The 24,693-nt window shown below is 37.9% G+C and overlaps 1 protein-coding gene and 1 long non-coding RNA gene across 6 annotated transcripts in view; one reads left to right on the top strand and one right to left on the bottom strand.

The window, feature by feature from the left end:
• The window catches only part of LOC124062827 (TOX high mobility group box family member 2-like), a 73,246-nt gene extending 69,326 nt beyond the window's left edge, over positions 1-3,920 (bottom strand). For 2 of the 4 annotated variants that reach the window (XM_046395829.1, XM_046395830.1), the window contains exon 1: positions 3,069-3,920. In XM_046395829.1, coding sequence (XP_046251785.1) covers positions 3,069-3,173 — 105 coding nt within the window. In that variant the 5' untranslated portion in view covers positions 3,174-3,920. Of the gene's footprint in view, positions 1-1,870; positions 1,968-3,068 lie in introns of all 4 variants that reach the window. The other 2 variants (XM_046395831.1, XM_046395828.1) reach the window with 2 other exon arrangements.
• LOC124062828 lies at positions 1,763-24,604 on the top strand. Of its 2 annotated transcripts, XR_006844009.1 has the most exons (4): positions 1,763-1,994; positions 3,015-3,018; positions 21,359-21,593; positions 23,544-24,604. It is a non-coding gene; the product is annotated as an uncharacterized LOC124062828 (long non-coding RNA). The 2 variants fall into 2 exon arrangements; XR_006844010.1 differs by lacking the exon at positions 3,015-3,018.
• Positions 24,605-24,693: the final 89 nt, after the last annotated feature.

The following is a 24,693-nucleotide window of genomic DNA, read 5'->3' as shown; positions in this document are numbered from 1 at the left end:
CAATAAAAGACGCGTACACTCACAGTGAAATAAAGTGAGTATTGAAAGTATTGAAGTAGACATCTTCTGGGTTATTTATGGATCTCTGAATCATGCCAGTCTCCTCTTGAAGTACATTCTCTGCTCATTTATGCATGTCTTTCTTTGCATTCTTCACCTTTTCTCTGCTTTACCATACCAAACTGCTCAGTGCACACAGGCTCAGCACAAACTGATTTGGCTTGCAGAATGATTCATGTTATTTAAGCACCAGTCGATGTCAGAATTTGGCTGCCCAATCTGGGAAAAAGGTTCGCATTTCTTCTTTGCAAGACATTTTTGTTGATCGCGGACTACACTGCCTAAGTAATGAAAGCGAATGGTGATCACATTAATTATCAGCACACTGAATAAGGTAAAAGAAAGAATATATCCAGAAGCATGCATGCGCACCAACAATTATGAGCGAAACAAGCTGCAGCTCCAAATGAGCAGTGTTCCAAAGGCTGAGAGTATGAAAGCAGCACACGTGTTCCCTGGAAGTCACATAAACTTGCTAATTACTCAAACTAGGCTTGTGTCCATGCAAAGCATCCAGAGTGAGCCAGTGGCACACAAAACAGGTTTGCAAATAAACAGACTGTAAAGCAAAAATAACAGCACGTGTGAATTTTATCCAATTAAGCGCGTGTAACTCAGATTAACACTGTAAACTTCACAGAGATAAAAGGAAAAAAAAAACATTTTCTCAGACTGAAAATCACTTTTTTTTTTTTTTAAATTTGTGCTAAATTTGAATAAGGATGCCAAATTGCAACCACCACAACCAACCAAGCTTCTTTTTTCTTCAAATTATGTAGACTCTCTTCCAAAATTATTATCCCCAAAGAATACTGTCAAACTAACGAAGAAGCCAACAAATACAACTTCTAAAAAAGTAAACCCAGAAAAATAACTGACCCTAATGCTATGATTAGCCTTTCACCTCCATGCTGCTTTCAGATAGTGGCCTGGGCAGAATTTGAAATTAGCCAGCCAGGGCTGTCAGAGATGATTAGCAGCAAGCAGATCTGATCCATAGATGCAGTACCTACACAACAAATCAGAAGTGTCTTTAATGCCATAGCCAGTTCGACAAGCATTTGAGGAGAGGATCTTGACCTCATACGCTGTGTTAACAGGATACCAAATGATCCCCGCTGCTCCTGGCCTCATTTGCATTGCTAGTGAAGGTAGTTAGTGTTACACATGTGATGATAGCAAATTATACCTCCCCTTGTGAGAAGAATCCCCACCCTCACCATCACCACCACCACACACTCCGTCAAGCAAAGAGAAGATTTCAATAATTCAAATGAACACTTGTGATTTTGAGGGCTGCCACACTTTTGTATCAGTGACAGTAGTTGGTGTCACTTTCTCCCTTGTAAAAGCCCTTTATAACACTTAATATCTGGCGGCTTTGTCTCCAGGATTCATGCTGAGTGTGGCTATCAGCATATCAGCATATTCTTGGGATCATCCGAATGGAAAATGATCCTAATTTGTTTGACCCACAAAAACGTTGTCTGGGCAGAGAAGACAGTTACACGAGCACCTTTTTGTCACGGATGTAAACCTGCCTTATCAGTAAATGTTTTTTTATAGGCCTTGTTTTATCTGATCCAATCAGGCTAAATAAAAGTATCTGCTCATTGTTTTTTTTTTCCCCCTACAAACACTCTTTGTGCTACCAAACCTGAACAAAGAGTGTCATTTTTTAAATACCAGATCAGGAAGATGATGTTTTCTGTTGATGACTAGAATTTTCCGTTCAGTTACAGAGATTTTCCATTGCCCACACAGTGAAAGACAAACATCCCCAACTGCATGATTCCCTTCATTTTCATACCTGCAGCCATCTTTAGATGAGAGAACAAGCCAAAGAACTCCAAACCATCTTTATCTCCTAAGAACTTCATCCATAGCAGCAGGTCAGCAGCGAGAGCCTGTTGATATGTAATATTCCCACTACGGTAAGTGACAACAACAAAGTCTAATTCTGTGATTGCAGATGGCTGAGATGCTGGTGGCACTAGTGGGGGCTGTAAGTCTGTTAATTAAACAGTTTAAAATAGTTTTCCTAGTCTTTCCACAGGGCATATCTTGTATTTGTGCTACTCATTAGCACTTTTGCTGTGAGCTTATCTTAATTTGTGGTGCTTTTATCACCTATTGTTGGCTTTCAATTCAACACACCCTAAGATTTATAGTGTTGCCCCCATCCTTCTTTATGACAAGATTTTTTGGTCTGGGTTGTTTTTCGCAGGGGATGACGATTTTATTTTATTCTATTCTCAAAAAATGTCAAACTCTCAAACATTATCAGCCTAATGTTGCTTTAAAAGCCACCTGCGCACTTGGTAATGGAGTCAATGCAGGTCACAAGCCAAAAGCCACGGGGTGTCAAAACTGACACAGAAAAGAGTGATACTTGTACTCTCCAGACTTTGTGGTTTCACCTTACAAAGTATTTAACAGTACATTATTGGCACAAGTCCATTTAATCGTTGAACCCCCAGCGGAAAAACCACGTAAGCTATAAGAAATCATTGAGAGGGAAGATAATGTTGGAGCAGGGAGCAGAGTGGGGCAGTATGGATTCTATATAGCCCCTGGTATTCCACATCGGGTGGGACACTTAATGCCAGCTTTGTGCAAAACACAACTGCACGGTCTCACCGGGGAAATAACATAATAACTACGTTGGTTAGAGAAGAAAAAAAAGTTGAACTACACATTTTCGTTCAACGGCAAAATAGAATGATTGCAGGCTTCAGTCTAAACTAGCAGTAAATAAAAATTCTCTGGCCTGCTCCAAACTAAATTAAAACCAGTCCATCCTAGCTCAGGTCACTCCTTCTTGCTGACACTTGACATTTTTTTGGAGAGTGTGTAGCTGTGGAGCGAAGTGAGTGTCCGTGGATAAAACGCGTCCAAAGCATGCGTTTGGCATTGCGTGAATATTGCAAAATGTGTTGGGCTCATATCGACAGACAGGTGAGACGCAAACCATTTCAATGCACGAGGAAACACAGTTTGTTATTTACCTTGTTCGAGTGGTAATAGTCCAACGAGCTCAGGCAACTTGGATCAGTCGGTAGGGAGCATGAACCCACATTTGCCGGGGGCGCAGGATAAAATCTCACGTCCATCTCAGGTTGTGCGAGACTGAAGGCATGAAATCACTTTCAGCGTCTTTGACTCACTATTGTCTCAGCAAACGCAACGCCGAAGCAGGAGAAACACACGAAAAAGAAGTGGGGGAGTTTTACTCGGTGCACTCTTCTCTCACATCCGACCGTGGTCGAACTTCGGCACCAACTCTGGTGATGCGCAGTCCTCCTCAGAGCCCCGCACCAGGATGCGAAACACTCACTCACTCACTCACTCACTCACAACGCAGAGTACAAATTTCATGGACACAAACGTGCTGGTAAAACTATCCAGTTGTTCCAGAACAAATAAAAACAAGACCTTCAACTTAGATCCTCTCTTTTAAAAGCCTTTTCAACTGCTGAACTGAAGCCCACAAATTTGCAGGCTCTTGTTTTCCCACTGCTCTCAGGACTCCACACGGGCTTTGTTATGGAGGTGCATATTCTTGCATTGGTTCCAGTACAGAAGTGGTTGGACTTCCCTCTGCCATGCGACCTCTGCCGATAATAAACGGGAAAGAGGAACGGAGGGAGAAGGGGGAGGGGAGATGTGGCTGCCTTGGCAACCGCTCTCCTTTCTGCAACTGCGCGCTTCTGATTAGCTGGAAATGTAGTAGTGTGCACGGCTGTGCATTATAAAGCGCACTCTGCTTCCATCAGTGCTTCATAAAGGCTTCCATTTGGGTTATTGTGCCAAGGCGGATGGGAGGAGGTTGCGCAAAGACTCTCTGTAGTTCGACTGTTTTTATGTATTTTTATGTTTCATTTGCATGACTACAAACTGAAACTGTGGTGTTTGATGGCAATATCACCTAATCTTATAAAACCCATCACGGTCTGCAGCCTAAATCAGTGAGCAAAATTCATTTGGATGGGCCTCTGCACTCCATTTTACTCATGCCTCTGAAGAAGTTGTGCTAAGCTGTGAAAGCACAAACACAACTCTGTGAGATATTTTTGAGTTTTTTTAAGAGTTCAAATGTGTGGTTAGTAATATATATATATATATATATATATATATGAAGACAGTTTTAATAACAATAAAGTTGTTTTTGTCTCTAGTGGTGCTTGCATACTAAGTTTTGGTTTTATTTTGATTAAAAGATCATGTAAAAATGAAGTCTTACAGTAATCGCACACTATGAAAAACACAGACTTCCTACTGTGGGCACTTTCGAAACTGTGTAAAATAGTATGCTCTGAGGGGAATATGTACAGAGAGGTTTAATCTTGTATTGCCATGCAGTTGCAAATGTGTGTGGAGAGAAGCCGGGGCTGTGAGAGCTGCCTCTGACAGCTCACTGAATGTGATGGATAGCACACCCCTGCCCTGTGATGTGCATGCACATTTGATGTTGAAATGGCCTATCCATGGGACCATTGTCTTTCAATCATGTCAAGGCAAAGTACAGAACAGAGCACATTTTCTGCTGCCTGGCGTTATTACTATGCCACAGTTTACAGCACAATCCATACACCCTGCCTGCACAGAAATGTCCTTTATTCTCCCGACCCTGTTCAGTTTAAAGATAATTAGATCTGTTTTTGGGATGCAGCAGCATTAAAACACTGATAATATATCCCCTTTATCACTGCTCAACAATATTGCAGGCAGGCTTTCATTAGGTGAAACTGGATGTGAATAAAGGAGCATGTGATACTGAGAAGGGTACAATTGTTTTTACACAAACAGTGAGAGCAGCATCTGCCCACTGCTGCAGCTCTTATGTTCCCAACCTTCAGAAATGTAAAAAGCTGGTCATTATTTTAGCAGGTCTATTATGTTACAGTGCAACCTCTTTATTTTCCAGAGTGGGCCCTCGCTGGTAGGCACAGTCTGCCAGTCTCCCCGGCCCAGCACACAGAGGGTTAACCACATGGCTCGGTGCCATGGCTTCATGGGAATGGAATGTGGAGTGCTGTGTGTGCAGGGCTCCTTTCCCAGCATCCCTCACTGCCCAGGCGCATGCTAATGATCAGTATTATTGAAGCACAATTGATGGGCTAGCAACCAAACAAGAGAAACTAATTACTACTAAGGCTTTATTGTCCTTTAATTACTGAAGCTCTATGGCAATTAGTGCTGCACAAAGACACAGCCCTACTTTAATCTCAAATAAAATGTGATGCAGATGAAAAAATTTGGGAGATGAAAGGTGGATAAGATAATTTGGCTGTCAGTTCGTCCTGCAGAAATGATGACTGATTTGAGTAAAGCGTGGGAGAACAAAAGAAGTGCTGAGGTTTGTGCCAGTTTAAACAGAAAATCATCTCCAAACTGAATCAGCACAGGATATTTCCGTGACCTTGAATACCTAAATGAAAAAAATAAAAAGAGAATATTGAACAGCTCTTTCACGAAGTTACAGCAGAACATAGTAAACCAATTTGTGATGTCACTAAGCGATGACTTGCAAAGCTGCTATTACAACAAAGTCAGCAACTTTTGCAGATGGTGTGTACTTGCATGAGTTTAATTTTATACTTTAGAGCAAAGTGGGCAGAGCTGTTGTGCGCCAGCAAAGTGGCATCCGGAGCTTCCATAGCGGCTGTGTACGTTGTTTCCAACAATAATACAGTTAATGTTATGCTACATCGAATGTTTCTCAAGGAAAACTGTCTGTATTTACTTGAATCTTTATCTGATTTGGAACCACATGATCATAGGTTACATGCAAATCTTCTTCTGTATCATTTAATTTAGTCTTGTGAGTTCTTTTCCTGTCTCAGTTTGATCATTCATACGGAGGATTGAGTCCAGTGTCACATTATTGTAGGGCTGTTGCTTTTTCTTGTGTTAAAAATATCATGGCCTTTCAAACATCATTAGATTGATGCATTGTTAAAATTTCAAAACAAAGTGATCACAGAATAACATAGCCTGGTCTTACATGTGTACATGTACTCTAAGCCTCTATACAGATATATTGTAATATTATAATACTGAGACTTCTCAGTCAACTGCCTCACATAGCATGACACAAAAGAAGGACATTTGCATCATATTTTAGTTTAGCAGAAAGTTCTGTTTGTCAAAATGTTCAAGTTACAGATATTCAAAAGGTTTTTTTAAATTTTAATTTGTAAAAAGCTTGCCTTGTTATGCCAGGTTTATTTATATTATCACAATCTGAGTTTCTGGCTGCCAACTGTTAAGGTCTGGGTATTATTTAAAACAAAATACTAAAAATAATGTTGTTTTTAGAGCTGTTATCAGCAGCATTTTGCAAGTATTTGAGATTGCTGATATGTTTAAGGTGGAATGTGGAAAAAAAAAAATATATACTGTGAATTATGTTGTTGGATATCATGACCATAAATTCAAATAACAACAGATGCTTTATCAAGTCAAGCCAAATTTTATTTATCACAATGCCTCAATGACCCTCAACATGCTAGTTCTCACTCACTATTTTCATACACAGAAATTCTGTCAAACCAGTTTTTGTTCCTGATGCACAACTTGTCTGACATACCGCGGAAGTGCAGTACTTGCTGTACTTGTACTATCTAGCATTTAGCACAATCTGATGTGTTTATGCAAACCGCAATGTCTAAGAGCAGCTGTGGTAAGGTACATCCAAATGATACCATTAGGTTACTTTTGCTCTGACTCAAGAAATTCTAAAAACTCAGAATTTTCCCCACATATAAACCAAGAATCATTAGTCTGTCATTCATATAATATATGAATATAGGTAACAATATATGTCACAGTTCATGTTACAATATAAAGTCTCAGCTCTGCATTTGGTTTTACTATATATATTATTTTATTTTTGCTGTCATGTCACTACCTGCTGTTATACGTGCAGTATACAAAATACCTTGAATTGTATGTCCCAGTGAGCTCTGTTTATTTCTAAACCCATGCTACCTGTCTGTTGTACCTGTAGCTGCGGTGCAGTAATGAGCTGTACAGTAAGCCTGCAGGGAATTTGGAGCTAAATTAGTCTCAGGGCCAAGAAATAAACGTTAAAAATTATTCATTTACTGGGAATCAGTGTTAATTCATTGTGGATCTGTCTCACTGCTCCCCTTTGGATGTAATTAAGAAAAAGGAATATAAAAATATGAATTGCTTCTGGTGCAATAACTTACAATAATACTTTTGGGATGTGCGCAGAGACACTTCAGGACTTGCTGAAACTGATTTTAAATCTGTGACCTAAAGGAAACTTGGGGGCATTTTTTCTAGCCCAGCCTGCTGACCTTTGACCCCTGTGCCAGGTTACACTGACCCTGTTTGATTCAGTAGGGCATGTGAACCAGCAGTGTGTCCAGAGTGTGTCAACAAGCTTGTCCAAGAGCACAAACAGCAGCTAAGATAATGATTGCAGGATCATTCATTTTTCCCAGGACAAAAGAATGAGTTGTAATTTTCCATCTATCTTGTTTGATCTTGTGTTGTTTTAACTTTGGTCATATACAGAGTCAAACATAAACTATCATCTTCTTCCTTCCAGAATCCACTTTGGAATAAATGTAGTGATCCTATAATGTCCTATGCGTAGCTCTGCAGACAAGGAGGTCATGACCTAGTTTTCCCAGGGGTCAGCTCCCATACTCTGCAGGACTTTAAGCCTCTGACATGTCAACCACTAACAGATTATGTTCATGTGTGGATTTTCTTGATTTATTCCATACATGGAAAACGCTGACTCCATGAACAGAACTCAGATCAGTACAGTATGCCAGTAAATTGAGCTTTGTAGTGAAGAAAAATACTGGGATATTATTTGACTGACATCATGTCCTCATTGTGTCATCCACCTTGCAAATCACCCTGAAGCATAATTAAGGAAAATCACCCCAGGGCTTACATGCACTGACTCTTGATTTGGCAAAAAGAGATGCGTATACCTTTCCCCTCTGAATGAAGAGCTGCAGGAGGACAGAGAAGCTCAGTGAAAAAGAGAGCAGACTTGTTAGTCTGACCACGTTTCATTTAGCACTTCATTTCAAGGAAATTCTAGAGACTCTTCTAATTGCCTATAGCATTTCAGCTCTCATTTGGCCAAGAATGTATTGCAGTCTGCAGGAGCTTAACTCAGTGTTTTCATATCTTTAAAAAGGCCCACATTTGCCCACAGTGATAATGTCAAGTGAGTTAAAGTTGCATACTTTTAAACCGGGGCTAAAAAACAGGGAAAGTGTGTGTTGTTGTGATTGCCAGTGTTTGGTGCATGCATGATCAAAACAAGTTGGTAACATTTGTTTTGTTTTTTGTTTTTTTGTTTTTTTTTCATTTTGGACACAATTTACCTCATGCATATGACTGAGTGAATGTTTTGTGCACATCGGAAAACAGGATCTATTCTTATTTCCACTCAACAAGACACATGGAATCATTTGCCAGAGAAAATTGTTTGTCATTCAAGCGGAGGAATTGTGAGTCATTCCTATATAAAGAAATTCAAGCATCCAATCATGGTCCCTTTCAGATGAGCAATTAGGATTCTTTTTGAGTAGCTGAAATTATAGATGTTTCTACCGTGAGGGAGAAAAAAGAGAGGAGAAAAGAAAAAAATTAGGCTAATTTGAATTCGGGATTTTTTTTTTTTTTTAGTGTGGCCTAACAGCAATAACAACCATTAAATACATTTTATTTCCCAATGACTGCACATTTGGAAATTTATTTGGTCAGAAGTCAGCATTTTATTTATGTATAACCCTTTTTCAGGAGCTCTTAACCTTCACAGCCTTGCAGTAAACAGACGCTAAAATCCACTATTTATGCAGATCTGCAGATATGATACCAGCGTCATTTTCTGTAAAAACCCTCTCCATTTTCACTCTCTGATGATGTCAAGACATGCGGGTCCTGTGTAATCTCTATCATGCATGGTTGTGAAACAATGCTTTTGCTTCTCATGTACCATCCACTGATTAAATGAAGCATACTTGATCTTTATCTGGGTTGAAGGATGATGCCTGCTCTGGCCTCTATCCAGGTCCTGTAGGCTGTGAAATAAGAAGAAAAACACAAAACATTTACTAGAGACATTAAAATGGTTTGCATGGCCTCAAACCTGTGGATGAACTCCATAAGTTGACGATAAAGGAGAATTTTACTAAAACATTGCCAAGCACACTAGATGTTGTACCTCAAATATTCCAAGTGAGGGTCTGCTAAATCTTGTCATGGACTCTGTCCTGCCCTCGATTGGATTTGGAAGTTTGAAGTTTAAACCACAGCTAAACCCATTAGACTATTGTCATACTGCTAATAATAGGGCAATCTAGTTCCTCACTGCAATACAAGAACAACCTTTTTCTTTGTTTCCATACCTTACATAGATCATTAGCTGGTGAGTATCTTACCTTCGCTCAGGACATCAGCTTTAGCCTCAGTCTAGCGCAATATCATTTGTGAAGCAACAAAGAGCCAATTTGAGACTCATTTTACAGGGTTTTATAACAGTTTTCATTGCAGTTGGAAAAACTGGCGCTGAAAATCGAGAAACTAGGGTTTGAGCTGAAAAACAAAAACAATCTGCCACCATTATTACTGTAAACTGCGTAAGCTATGTGTCATACCAGAACAAAAGTTTGATGGGCAGGACTATCAAACATACTGAATGCAAATACGACCAATTATTAAATTTACTGAATATCTGAGGAATATTTCATCCAAAAAATATATTATACACTGCGCAATGAAGGAATATTTCTCCTAAATATTAGTAGTTCTGAAAAATATTGAATCTCAAAGATAAAGATAAAAAATATATTACTTGATGGGTGATAAAAGAATATCTCACCCAAATATCACATACTTTCAAACATTTTTTTAAAGCCTGAAGTAACAGGAATTTCAAATTCAACATGAGGGGCCCCATTTTATATACCAACAGTAAAACTATGCCAACGTGTTTAACAACATCTCAGGCTGAGGAAACTGTATGTGAGGGCTGTTGAAAAAAGACAATGGTGAACACACTGGTGGAACAGATTTACCTTTTTTGAATATATCTGGATAAACTTTTGCAGGTGTTAAAATGTTTTTGTACAGTTAAATAATGTTTTGGAATTTTTAAAAGTGAAATATTTCTTTAATCTAAGAGATTGGACATCCTGACTAACACCTTATTCTGGGAAAGTATTTCCCCACAACTAAAAGGCCACTGTACTAATATATCACTACATTTCACTGAAGGTTGAGTAAAAGAAGCAGAATGAAATCTTTTCAGTCAGTTGAGTGCAGAAGTTAGTGTTCTCACAATTCAAGGCTGCGTTACTAAAACCTTCTCACCTTGGCTTTATAAAAGGACAAGTCATATTATAATCTCATTCTACAAGTGGATTCATGTGGTGAGAAATGTCAGTGATTGCAAGATGTGTAGAAAAATGTGTTTCATGGTCAAATTCTTATGAAGGCTTGAAGGCTGCTCATTCTCATGCTTGTAATATACAATATTGGACAAATGATTTCAACTTTTCACTGGTACAATGACGTGTACTGAACAATCTAAGGTTTGGTGTACCACAAGCTCTTGTGCAGCTGACCAATATCCCATATGTTTGACAGAGTACCAGTCCAGGTTCTCTCTGCAGTTTTGACTTCCTTCCTCTTCTTTTTCCCTGGCATTAAACAGTTAGAAGATTTGAATGCAGTCTTGATTGCAAAGAAGATACCTGTTGGGGGGCCTGTGTGCCTTACAAGCACACTTTGTACTGACAGCTTAGACCTCCATCAGCCTTGGAAGGAGTGACATTGTTGCACAATGGAAAACAGGATGGAGAAAATAAGTTTCTCATTGGATCCCTTGAGAGATTGAAGATTTATTTAAGTTTTATCTACTTCACCTTGCAACAGGATGATAATTTTCTCCCTGAGACAAGCAGAGTTGAACTGAAGTCTATGTACAGTATGGGTCTCTGTGTTGGACATGACTGCCCGCATGAATAAAATATAGCGGTTGACATTGCTGTTCAACATTCCTTGGGAACAACAATATCCTTTTAAGAGTAAATATACTTGGGCCGTGTGTCCTCACCAGCCTCACCCCTTCTTTTTCTTCTTTCGCAGACACAAACAAACACACACACACACTCACATTTTCAAGGGTGCGAGAGTGCTACATTGCTATTACCAGTGAACATAGAGGGGAAGAGAGAAGAAAGAAGGATGGGGGAGGGATGGGATAAAATCCATCAGATTTGATGGCATGGTGATGTAGATAATGTTTTCTCTTTTCGGCTCAGCTCAGAGAAAAGAAGGCACAACACAAGCACTTTCACTCTCTCACACCCTCTGCTTTGAGAGAAAGGGAGCACAGTGTACCGAGTTTGTGTGTCTAACACATTTCTTTGTGCACAAACACTGTGCACTTTTACCTATCAGAATGATTGCCCCACCATTATGTGATTTAATGGTAAAACACACATACTGGCTACACATTAATCTGGCTACACCACTCAGGCAGACGGGCTGGGCTTATCGTCGGGGTTGGGGGGGGGTTGGGTGCATAATTATCCAGTTTCTCATCTGTTTGCACAAATACGACGGAAAACCCCTCAAAAAAATATGCAATGCTACGGTAATTTGCCGCACAGAAACATTGGAAAACAAATGCGTTCAGGAAATGTAGATGGGTTTTTGAGGTCTGAAAGCCACAGCTGCTTGGCAAGCAGAAGCTGGCTCCTTTTGTCTTTTATCTTCTTGTGTAATGTGCACAGGTGCTGCTTAATTCAATTGGAGAACGTTGCCATGGTTTTACATTAATATATTTCCATGTTACCATTACGACTGTTGTCATGGAGATGATAGGACCTATTTGAACTGAAAGCAGAGATGGTTTTATGGGGGTATTGCTCTCTCTCTCTCTCTCTCTCTCTCCTTCACTCTTTTTCTCTTTCTGTCTCGCTCTCTCTTTTTCATTCTGTTGCTCCATGTCAAGTCACATGGTATGCAGCCAGATTTAAGGCTTGACTTCACTGTTCATTTTTATCCTTTTCTTTTTCTTTTTGTTTCTTTTTTTTCTTTACTGGTTCCAACTCAGTATTGCTGGGACAGAAGATGCATTTCAATTGTACCTGCCAAACAATAGGGATAAAACACAGTTCTTATTTGCTTTTTGTACACGATGCACAAATTGAACCCTGTATTGTGCAGAAGAATCATTTAAACATGTGACATTGAAAAGAATTTCCACTAATGTTCCCATTGACTGTTTTCATTACAGTTCAGCCCATGTTGAGTAAATGTCTTCTGAATTAGAAGAGAAAATGGTTACAGAGGAAAATGAACAGGCTAATCAGGTACAAAGGTTGGGCTGCACTGGAAATGGAATGTGCTCAAAATCAAAACAACTGTAAAATGCAGACATTTTTTTGAACATAGCCTACTACAAACATCTAATCGAGACACGGTTATCCCAATTAAAGTAATTGCACAGTTTCATAAAATCAATACTGCTCCCCGGTACCGTAATTGCTTCTTTCAATCAATTTGATGCATTTTCTAGAACAAAAGGCAAAGCAGGGGTATTCAATTTACTCAAGCATACCAAAGTTGATGGAATGATTGTATTGGCTATTAAGGCATTGGTTGTTTTCTTCTTCTTAAGGATGCCAGTGGAATATCTTCGGAGGCAAGTTCAAAGTCACCTTGTTATCTCTGAATTTTGTCTTGGATACCACTGTAACTCATTATAGCTATACACACAAGAGAAGAAACATATTAGTACCCTGGCACCTTCTTGAAATGAGATGCAAAATGTATCACAATATGCAGTAACTTTGTTGAAATCGACCTTAGTTTCTGCTAATGAACATGCTTACACACAGACGCACACACCTTTGTCGGAGGTCCAAACAAATATAGAGAAAATCTAACTAAAGCACCTATGAGAAACTGGGCTATTCTGACAGCTTTGATCCATCAGCAAACGACGATGCAAAGCAAAGTCAAATGTGTCCTACTTTTCTTAGCATTAACTGAGCTCAAAACATTTCACGTTTTTGCACATGCTGTATTTTAGGCAGCTCTGCCCTCAGTGCTGTTGTGAAATGTAGTAACTTAGAATTAGAAATGAGCTACAGTCTGTCTCTTTCGTCCTCTCACTCTAGCTCAGTCACACACACATACACATTCTGCACAGACAGAGAGACAAACCCATGTTTAAAGGGAAAGTTCACCTAAAAATAAAAGTAAATACATATATTTTTTTTTTCTCTTACATGTAGTGTTATTTATCCATCTAGATCATTTTGGTCCAAGAGATGGCTGCCTTCTCTCAAATATAATGGAATAATGGAAATAGATGACACCTTGCTCTTGGTGCCCAAAGCCCAAGATAATAATCTTGACTAGAATAATCTGGTCATAATTTCAGTTTTTTTTTTTTATATGTATTTTTTTGTTGCTTCCAGCATCTTAAAGTGCCATATAGTTCCATTATGTTCAAAAGAAGACAGACATCTCTGTGGGTGATATCTCCAAAACTCCAAAATTTGATGGATGGATAAATAGCACTACAGGTTAGAGGAAAAATATGTATTTTTGATTTTGGGGTGAACTGTCCCTTTAAGCCACCACCATTTTCTCTTTCTCTGCATTTCATTCCCTTTTATGATATGAAACTCTTGACTTGCAGCGTAGCACCCAGCTTTCTGCTATTCTTATACAAACACAAAGTGACAAGATGGTTACTCTCTCTGCACACTGACAGTTCATTCCGGACTAGGAAAAATGTCAAAAATGTTTAGTCACGGCTGAGTGGACTTAATTACCGTCCTCTAGGCTGCCTCAGAACTCAGTGCCACTAATGGTCCCGAGCTACAGATAAAATTCCATTTACAAGAATGTTGCAGCCACAAGATCTGATTTGGCCAATATGAAATATTTACATTGATGTAATTAAAGTGACAAAGCTTATCACCCACTTTGGCCCAAAAAAAGAAGGAATTGCCTGGCTTAGATAAATATGAAAACAATAATTTTTGGAGTCTTGGATCAAGATGAGATATAAATTTAACATTTGTATTGTATCTAGGGATAATTGGAACAGTGTTATAATGAATGCAGATTTTCAAATTTTATGAATATTTGCTGTGAAAATGTGATTCCTAGCTTCCCGAAAATGTGATTCCTAAGGCTACTTACAGCAGGTAAGCATATTTTTAAAGAGTCAAACCAGATTTAATGTTGTTACATGCAATAATACTTGATAAGATTATCAATTATTTTTACATTTTAAGTCTGTGAGTTCTATCCTTCTTTAAAGGTAAAATTTGTAGACTAAACAAAAAAAAAAACAACAACCTCAGACTGGAAAAACCAAACCAACACCAATCAAGCCAAAATTATTCAAGGTTTTCTAGTGCTCTTCAGGGTTTAGTAATGCTTGCAAAACTTCTGTGAATTATCTGTGAATTAAAAACACATGCAAACTTCAAACCTACAAGTCCAACTCTGATAATATATGCAAATATAACTGCAATTTTTAAGGTCAAAACAGTACAGAATGAGTCTTTAATTTATGACTGCCACACAACAATGTGTATTTTTGAATATGAATACAATAAAAGTGGTGTTTAATATTACAGCTGTAATCATCATGACCTCCTGTTCAGTCAGATATGGAGGAACTACCTTGTCATTGACAGAAATGCTGTGATTTGATTTATTCATTGCAACAGGGAAACTCAATCATACAGCATCAAAGGTTTATGAAAGTCTCCTAACCCAAACTATGGTCAGTTCATCTCAACACATGCAAATGTAGGCAGTGTCATGGTATTATTGTAAAAAATAAAACAAGGTATTAGCACATTTCAGTCCATTCAGTCACATTTAAACATTTTTTTCTGTTGTATGAAAGCATACACTTTACATAAGAGTTTCACTCATGGGAGCATGGCTGATGTCTACCTGCTGGGCTACTCCAGACTCTAGTGTGTGAAAATAGTCCTCCAGGGGCCCAACTCATATATAATTTTTCAAATAACTGTTGTAGAGCTGACATGGGGTTGCCTTTGAAAGAACTGGTTTGCCTAACTTGGAAAAAAAAAAACAGCCAAATTTTACATATATTGCCATATAACTATGAACATTTTTAGATATCTGTCTTTGAGATTTTTGGCACCACTTCACTACAGTAGAGTTGAATTGAATTTTGATTGTAATTCAAAAATTGCATAAAAAATAAACAATTTTATAGTATGATTCACAGTATCACTGTACTAGTATAACTGTATCACTGTTTTAAGCAGGGACAGGGACATTGCTTATGCACATTTATCTTCGCACCATAAACTAAATTCATTCACCTCCATTATATTGATGTGGAGACAGAATTCTGAGTGCCAGATATCTAATTAATTGAACAAGCATGGCTGGATACCACACAGAGTTAAGTAGGAACAAATCTTTTATGCCAAGTTGTGAGGGTCATATGATATGATTAATGATATCAGCACTCCTATCTTTTAAAAACCAAAATATAAAGACAGTCTGCAGCCATGCTAGTGGCTCTGTGAGACCATACATGCTAATGCTTTATTTTATGATCTTTGTAATAAGGGTTAGTTAATAGTTAGTTAATTACTAAATCTGCAGTATTACAACACAGAGGTAAATTATATTACTGTTTTATATTGGAAAAGACATCCTGAAATCCTCGTATAAAACATTACTAATCACATCAACACAGTGACAAACTATCACAAATGGAGCTTAAAAACTGAGGTAGGTTTTAGTCTTAAAAAAAGCCAAACATTAAATTGTGTATTCCATTCCAAATGTATTAACAATAAATTACGATGACAGCAATCTATCTTGCAACACAGCTGTCTGTAACGATAGTAATAACTTTCAAAAGAAAAATGGTCATTTCTGCATGGCGGTAGAGTAGGTAAATCACTATGAAAGCATATTATTGTTCCACTGCTACTTGTTCACAGGACACCATTCGATTACATTTTTGTTGATATTTTACTAATATATCAACACATAGCAAACCTTGTACCGTTTCTTTGCTAATAGCACCTACTGTGTTTGCCAACATGGATTAACAATGGGTATTTCAAACCTTTGAGAAAGGCCTCTATCTGTCAAACAAAGATGTCTGATGCCATTATGCACACAGATATATTGTACATTCCTAATATAAAGATTATGTTATGTAACAAACAGTTAAAAACAATTAATATAATGTTTTCAAAGAAAACAACAGAGGCATGGATAGTTTCGATTCAGTAACAGCACTCACTCCAAGTGTGTAGGTATTCAACAGCCCATTATTTCAAATGTAGGATCACTTAGCAGCATGTAACTTCCCACAGTTTGTGGGACAGTTATTAGATCATCTCATAGATAAATAGTCAGTAATTGACATTTGATTGCTAAATGTCAATCAGTAACAGATCTTGCTGGTGAGTGTTAATCTGTAAATCTTTTAACAAATGCTTGAAGGGGTATTTAGGATGTATGTATAATAGAGACCTTGAGGCGTTGCGATTGTCAGTGTATCCTCCACGCTGAAAGAGATTAGCCCACATGTATGAAAGAGCAGTTTCTATGCAATGATATTAGAAATATATTAATTGAAATTTTTACACAGTTTTTACTGAAGTTAAAACCTTACACAGTTTTTAATTGCACTATATTTGTAAATATTTTCAGAATGACATTTACAGTATACAATTTACTTCTGTGTTAATGTATAACTGTGCAACCAATAACTGCAGTTTTTTCAAAGGCCTCTTTGAAGCTATTTTTTGTGCAAAAAGAAAACAAAATATAAAACCCTTCTAATTGCGTTGTGTATGTCCTTCAAGTAGTTGTGGAGACATTTCACTCAAAACCACAAATGTGAACTTTGTGGTGGCACTAAAGGAGAAATTAGGGGATCACAAAAGGTATTAGGAATCGTCCTCTGGGCACTATGAATGTAAAGTACATCCAATGGTTGTTTCTATATTTCTGTCTGGACCAAAGTGGTGAACTGGCTGTACTGTCAGAGCAACACTGTCATCCTTAGAGTCACACTGCTAACATGGCTACATTACAGTACAATATATACATGATGTGATGTTTCACGATAAAACATGCAGGAAGCTACTGTTTTCACACTTATAGATGAGCTTTTGTATGAGGCCACTGTTCTTCTCCTGCACCCTTAACATTCATCATGTGAAAATGAGTTCATATGCATCACTGCCAGCATAATGTTCTTAAGAGGCTGAGAGAGAGGCTCACCTAACATGCAGGATGACACAATAAAGAAGAACCCACTGACATTAATGAAAATGTATACCATTTAAAACTAGTAGAGGCAATGGCTAAAAGGAAGAAAGAGCATTATTTATTAATAGAAAATGGCTAAGTGACTGCCTGTTGATGGCAGGGGCTATTTTCATACCATCTCCGTATACTTGATGTTCTTTTCTTGTTGCCAAGTTTTTGTAAAGGAAAGAAAACTGCATTATTGTGTTCTGTTGCTTATTGGTGTAATTGGCATTGCATCCAGTATTTTTGGATAATTTCTGTCTTTTTCCAAAAGGCTTTAATGTGTGAAATATTGACTATAGAATCCTGTTACATAAAGAAAAGCCTACAGCCAAAAAGCAGGAGCTTCGCAGATATATTGCACAGATATTTTAGGATCTTGATGTGAGTAACCAACCCACATGAATCTATAAGCCTAAGTGCAGAAAATTTTTTGGCAAGATTAAAATCATTTAAAAGAGAGCAATTAAATGACTCTCCAAAATCTATAGATGTTAACCGATAGGAATTGCCATGACAAGTTCAATAGAACATTTAAGAGTGCAAATTAATGACATTATATAGTGGTTAAAGGTTGAAAAACAAGTACGAGCGCAGTATTGTATTGCTGTTTTACAATTTATTCCTCCTCAGTCCTAGTTTTACAGGTCCATATTTACCTCAGTGAGACTAACATGCAAACGCCCCGCTGTGCACTGTCTTCATCCTCATCCTCCCTCCCACCCTGCTCTCTCTCTCGCCTCATCTCCCTCAGCTTGTAACCTGAATTCAGTAGCGCAGTGGACCAATCGATCACAGGGAGTCCTTTTTTTTTCATCCCAGCAATTTTCCTCTGAGGAAAGAGGGAATCATGTGAGCTAACAGTGTGGAAAATCAATGCTCCACTGGCATAGAATAACTTGGAGTCTGGCTGGCAGAGAGCACTGGGCTCCATGAGGCCAGTTGGAGTGATAAAGAAGCCCCACGGCCCGTCTCTCATCCTGCATGATATGCAGCCACCCCTGCCGAGCCACACTCACTCTCAACAGTGGGTTAACAGTTTTATTCCCCAAATCCTGTGGATTTATAAGGTGCTTGCTGGAGCTACGAGCTTTTGTGTGCATAATGGCTGTGTGACTGCCACTGTGTCTGCTGTATGCACGTTTTTGTATGTTCAGTGTCGTATATGCTCTATACCACAGGGCTGTACCATGTGCTGAAGACCTCTAACATGTAAACCACTCCAACCTGTCGGTGGTTCAGTAATTACAAACTTATGATGTGCAGCCAAACATTGTTCAAAACCACAGAGCTTTATTTTAAACTCTAGTGAGGAAAGTTTCCAGAGATGTAAAATAGGTCAGGCTGAATTTTGAGGAAAGTGTGTGTTTAAAATGCTGCAGAAAATATTTAGAATATATCCCTTTGATGGCAAGGTGCATCCATAAAAAACATTTGTTTTGGGGTTTGAATAGAGCTGGAACAAGTCAGTACTGCTAGACTGTGCTGAATAAAAAGATATTTTTTCAATCTTAAAGTCCCCCTACGCTTAAAAATATGTTTTTCTTCTTGTTCCTACAGTTGAATGCTTGAGCTTTACTGAGTAGAATGATGTATGTGTAGAGTCTGACATTAGAAGGCTGTTTTCACTTTCTTCTACTTAAAGTGTAAATTGTTCTCTGTGCTCACTGAAAATTAGATTTTAAAGGGCGGGCTTGCGAGCAACATTTGTGATGTCACAAATATTTCGAGAGCTAGTCTTGATCAAATATTCTAGTTTCAATAGTGTGATGTGGAAACCAGAAGCCTCCAGTGCACATACAATGACAATAAACTTTACAGTGACGGAGGAAACACCGGTTGTACAGCTGAATGACTTTAGAAATGAAATGAAATGCCTTCATAGATTCTTAAATGTTTAATGAAAAAGTTAAAATGCATTCATTCTTCAGGATTTTAATGAAATAATTACGCGTTTTGTTGGGAACTTTTTAATCTTTGAAAAAACATATAAGACGTACATTATTCTTCCAAGCAGACTATACATCTGAAGGGGAAAATGAAAGATGAAACGGGATGTTGAGAGGTTAAAAGGCATTTCAAAGGATTCAAATTTTATTTAAATGGAAGAAATTCATTTGTACCTACCTTTAGAGTTCACCATCAGGAGTGACACTGAGAAGCTGTCACTCAAGTTAGCAAGAAACTTGTGAACGTACAAAGTTTGGACACATGCAACGCTGCAGGAAACAGTGCTTCAGTGTGTGAAATAAGTTTCATAATCAACAAGAAACTGTTTGACACACTGTCATCATAACAGTACTGTCACAGGTACACCGCAAAGCGTGCTTGTTTGCATATACGTGCGTGTCTGTTTGTCCTTTCAGTGGGATGCCATCCCTTCTTCAGCACCACCCACACTGACCCAGACTGTCTCAAAGCTGCTGGTAGTGTTTTCAGTAAAGTTTCTTCTTTCAGATCTGCTCAGAGGGAGACAAAAGGATTAGACAACTTTACAAAAATACAAAGCAAATAGAGACATCATAGATAGATAGATAGATAGATAGATAGATAGATAGATAGAAAGATAGATAGATAGATAGATAGATAGATAGATAGATAGATAGATAGATAGATAGATAGATTTTGTTTGCTTGCACGGTGGTCAGTGTTGCAATTAAAACACAACATCAAGTGAGCTGGCGGCCCCTTCATTAAGAACTGCGTGTTGTAACAAAGCATAGATACACTTGGGAGACGCCAGTCACATCTTGTCTTGCCAATTACACTTTGCATGATTCCTCCCCCAAATTAGGATGAGCCAAGATGGAAAATGATTCTTGGCATGTTGTGGGCCCTAATTATCCATTGAACAAATGGAAATATCATTGATGTTGTGTTCTTAATCCAGCCGTAAACGGCGAGAAACAGAGCACACTGACAGCTTTTTGGCTTGTGAAATATAATGTTAGAGTGGCCGACAATTTGTTGTGATGAGGAGGCTGAGAGCTGAAACACATACCTTGTCATTGAAAGTGTATTTGTGGCAGGTGCAGATCTGTAACTTCATCATGTTGTTCTGATGGGATAACATGGTCTGTTGCTGATGCATAACTTGACAAAGACATCATGAACATTAAGCTCCTTGGTGCTGGAGAGTGACAAACACCATGAAATACAAACAGCACTGTACTGCAGGAAGTTTTCAATTGTGTTGTTGTCTTTGAAGAGCAGAACCTGAATCAAGAGAACATACTCAGAGTGAATACAAGAAAAATACAACCTCTCAAACAAAGATTGGAGAAAGAAAATATCACCCATCCATTTTTCAAGCATCACTTTCTTAGTGAGCCTCCAACAGATCTCAGCAGTTACCGCCAAACCCTTGGCTTGTTATTCACAAATACACACCACAATGAGACAAATATTATTTTAAAAGAAACTTTAGATATGTTGTGCATCTGCAAATTTGACTTTATAGGAAAAGCAGTGAAATAACATTACCATAAGCTTGGTGCAATGCATGCATAATAGATTGTTGTTTTCACTCTGCATATGGTAGGAGCTGGATTCGCTTCAAAGTGCACCAAATTTGCATGATTCGATGTGAGGGATTCTGGGATTAGAGAACACCACTTCCTCCCCCCACCCCTCTTTCACTCAGCTATAGAAAGGTATCACATTCCCACAGATGGTGGGGAACATTGAGAAAATATTGCCATTACGATACAAAAGAGTAAGGACAGGAAAATGAGAAAATAAACACACCAAGATCTTTTTTTTTTCTTTCCTCTAATGTAACAGTTTAATTCTGATACATTCTTTTAATTAAATACATGTTACCAATAAGTTATGGCACTGATATTTTTCAGATTCTCAATAATATTTACAAACTGAAATGTATTATTCTACTTTGATTTTTACAAGATTTTAAATATCATTTCTGCTTCTTTGCTTTCACACTCAGATTTTGCGATTGAGAGGAAAAGTGACAGCTCTTACATGTGCTAGGAGAGACCAGCATCAAAAGACGACACACTCCTGTGCAGCTGCTTGTTGCCGACATCCCTCACCCTTGTCTTCCATCTCTTAAAACTGACAGAAAACAGAGAGGGTGAGGAAAAAGCCTGTTTGACTGTAGACAAGCCCTAGAGGCTGCTACTGAACGCTGTCTGGCAAACAAGAACAAACTGATACAAAAGGTATTAACAGAGCTCAGAGCTGCAGTATTTATGAAAAAACAAACAAATGTTTCTTTACAATGCTTGTGAATCATTTTCCTTTTTTTGTGTGTCTATGGTCTTGTCACCCTGTGATTTAGGCACTGTGCATTCCTAGATAAAGTGAACTAAAGGCGTATGTCACTGCCCTTGGGGGTTTTCACAGTAGTATGTACTTTTATGCAAATTACATGGCCATCATTGATGAGCTGTCCCTCTTCTCACTGGATAACCTGATTATAATTTAGATCAGGATGTCCATCTGTTAGGTGAACACCCACGCACAGCGTTGAGCATATAGGATGAATGAAACTGCCACATGGTTTTCCCCCATTTCTTACCGAGAAACAATGTCTGAGAAGGCAGTCAAAGAGAATTGGTTTTGTTTATGCTTGTCTCCCACAGTTTTGTCTCCTGTTCCTGTTTATTTGTAGAATTTTGAACCAAACCGAATGGCTTAGCACTGAGATGACACGGCGTGAGAATAGCAGAGCACTGTCTCACAGTGAGAAAACCTTAACAAACCAAATCCAGTTTCTAATGATGAAACCAAAATCAGGTTATGGATTCTGTGGAGAAGAACACAAAACATTCAACCAAAAGTAATGTCCTTTCAAATAATTGCCAAACAGCATACTCACAATGACAATGCTAACATTATAAGCAGGTATAATGTTTACCACGTTCACCATCGTAGTTTAGTGTGTAAGCATGCTAACATTCATTAATTACCTCAAAACACAGACCAGCTGATGAAAGTATCCTTTGTTTTGTAGGCATTTCATTGCAAGTTTGTCCTGATGAGGCCTCTAAATGAAAAGCTAAGGGAACTCCGAGCCAAAAGTTACTTAAACATTTCAAGAGACCAGCTCCAGGTGGTGCTAGAGGAAATGTCAGGGGATCAGCAGTGTCTTTCGGATCCAGCCTTGTAGGACCATGAACATCCAGGATTAGGTCAAGATACTTTGAAATGCAGCCTGAATATAACTTACACGGTAATGTTGTAATTAGTAACGTAATCCACTGAATGACAAAAATAGTTAGATAATGTTATTACTTTTGGATTACTTCAAACATCAAACAGTGGGACAATATTGGATCTTGTACTAAAAAAAAATGGATCCAGTCACAAAAAATTGAGTTGAAATTCTTTTCTCTCTTGAAACACCTCAAAACATTTTCAGTGCAAATTAAAAGGCATTGCATATTCAACATCAGTTGGTCAAATCAAATTACCCTTACAAAAACAGTGCTGGCACAAACTGCAGGTGCACTGTGTGTATTCTACAACATGTGGGATGCTGTTTCTTTGCTTTTTTGCTGCTGCTGTTTTTTTAACACATTAAGGACTTTGCTCTGATAATGCAAGAGGCGAATGCTATTTTCACCGTTAAAAACTAAAAAAAAAAATAATAATAACTGATGTGCTTCGCATCATCATCAATGAAAACAAAAACAAATATTTAAATTAACAAACTGGCAACTTGAAAGGAGCACTACATCATATAATTATATACAATGTATTGATATTTTTAGTAAGAATTAATAATCTGGCCTGATTACAATTACCTATTTTTTTTGTAATGTGATTACTTAATCCTGATTACATGTAATGAATATATAAAAAGGGGTGAGAAAATAAGTTCTCATACAATTTAGGTGACCTGACTTTCCAGAATTCAGTTATCCTGTATCATATCACTGCCTTTTCCATCTGTTATGTTCAAAACAAAGCAAGCTTTATTAACTGTTGTGTGCTCTGAGTGTTTTTTCCTCCCCTGCTTTCCTGCTGTTATTATCTGTGCTCATATTTTGGATTAAAAAAAATCGTTTGATCAGCAAACCAAAGATTTTTACAAATCCACAGGTGAGGTATCTCCCATCAGCAGCAGGGATAATCTGACTCTCTGCAAAATGATTTCCTCCATGCAGGTAAACCAGAGAATCTGAAGGAGAATGAGACAAGCTGTTGATGTGTATCCTTCTGTCAGGTGGTGGAGGATCGGATCTTGTGATGTTCCCAACCTAATATGGCCAGGTCAGGACTATCAGCTGAGAATCAGGTGCTCGCTAAATATTTAGGAGGATGAAGACTTTGTGCTGGGTGGAAGCACTCATCATAAGGTTCGGCTCAAGGCTGCCTGTGTCTTGTGTGGTGGAATGGTGGAATGTAACTATGTACAAATCCTGTGTTTAAGTGAAATTTTATATACATTTTATACTTCTTATCCATTACACTTCAGAAGGAAATATTGTATGTTTTTCTTCGCAGCATTTGAAGGCTTTAATTACTGTGTTTTTTTGTTTGTTTGTTTTTTAACAAAGATTTTAAAGTAAAACATGTCATGATCTTAAACATGGCTGATCACGATTAAACTACTCAACAGTATATTAAATTATCTCAACCTTGATAGCATTAAATGTTGCTTACATGAACATTCATCCTCACAAATAGTCAAACAACATGTATTAACATTATGAACAGTGTCATTTTAATAATGAGTCCTTTTAGGTACTCAAAGTACTGTAAAACACTGTGTACTGCTCTGTACTTTTACCGAAGTAAAATTTTGAATGGGAGTAAGTATTTTCTCACTGTGTCTTTTACTACTGCTGCTACTTTTACTAAAGTCAAAGAGCTATATATATACACTTCTTCCACTCTGTTTTCTCTCTCCTCAAACCACTTCGTGCTCGCTCTTTGTCTTCTTTGTGTCTTTTTTGTTTCACCGCTGTTTTCCTCTTTTCTGCAAATGATCGCATCTAGGCATCCTAGAGATTTTGTGTAGGCAGAAAATATTCTGCGTAGGAAGAAATAGTTTTAAAAACAAAGGCCTTCAGTTCTCTAGAAGTATTTCAAATGTCCTTTTAACCATTTGTAATGTTAGAGGTGAGAGGCATGTTGCTTATTTCTAATCGTTCTCATTGTTAATAACTAAAGATTTCTTTCACTGAGTAATTTGTTGCTGAAAAGTTTTTTTTTTATTTCACAGTTGTTGTTCGTCCACTCATTGAACTAAACAGAATCTGGAATTAAGTAGTATGAACCTAATTAAGGAAAAAACATATTTTTTGATTTTAA

This window comes from Scatophagus argus, chromosome 8, assembly GCF_020382885.2.
Source record: "Scatophagus argus isolate fScaArg1 chromosome 8, fScaArg1.pri, whole genome shotgun sequence".
NCBI classification, from domain to species: domain Eukaryota; kingdom Metazoa; phylum Chordata; class Actinopteri; family Scatophagidae; genus Scatophagus; species Scatophagus argus.
This window is presented reverse-complemented; position numbering and strand designations above follow the sequence as displayed.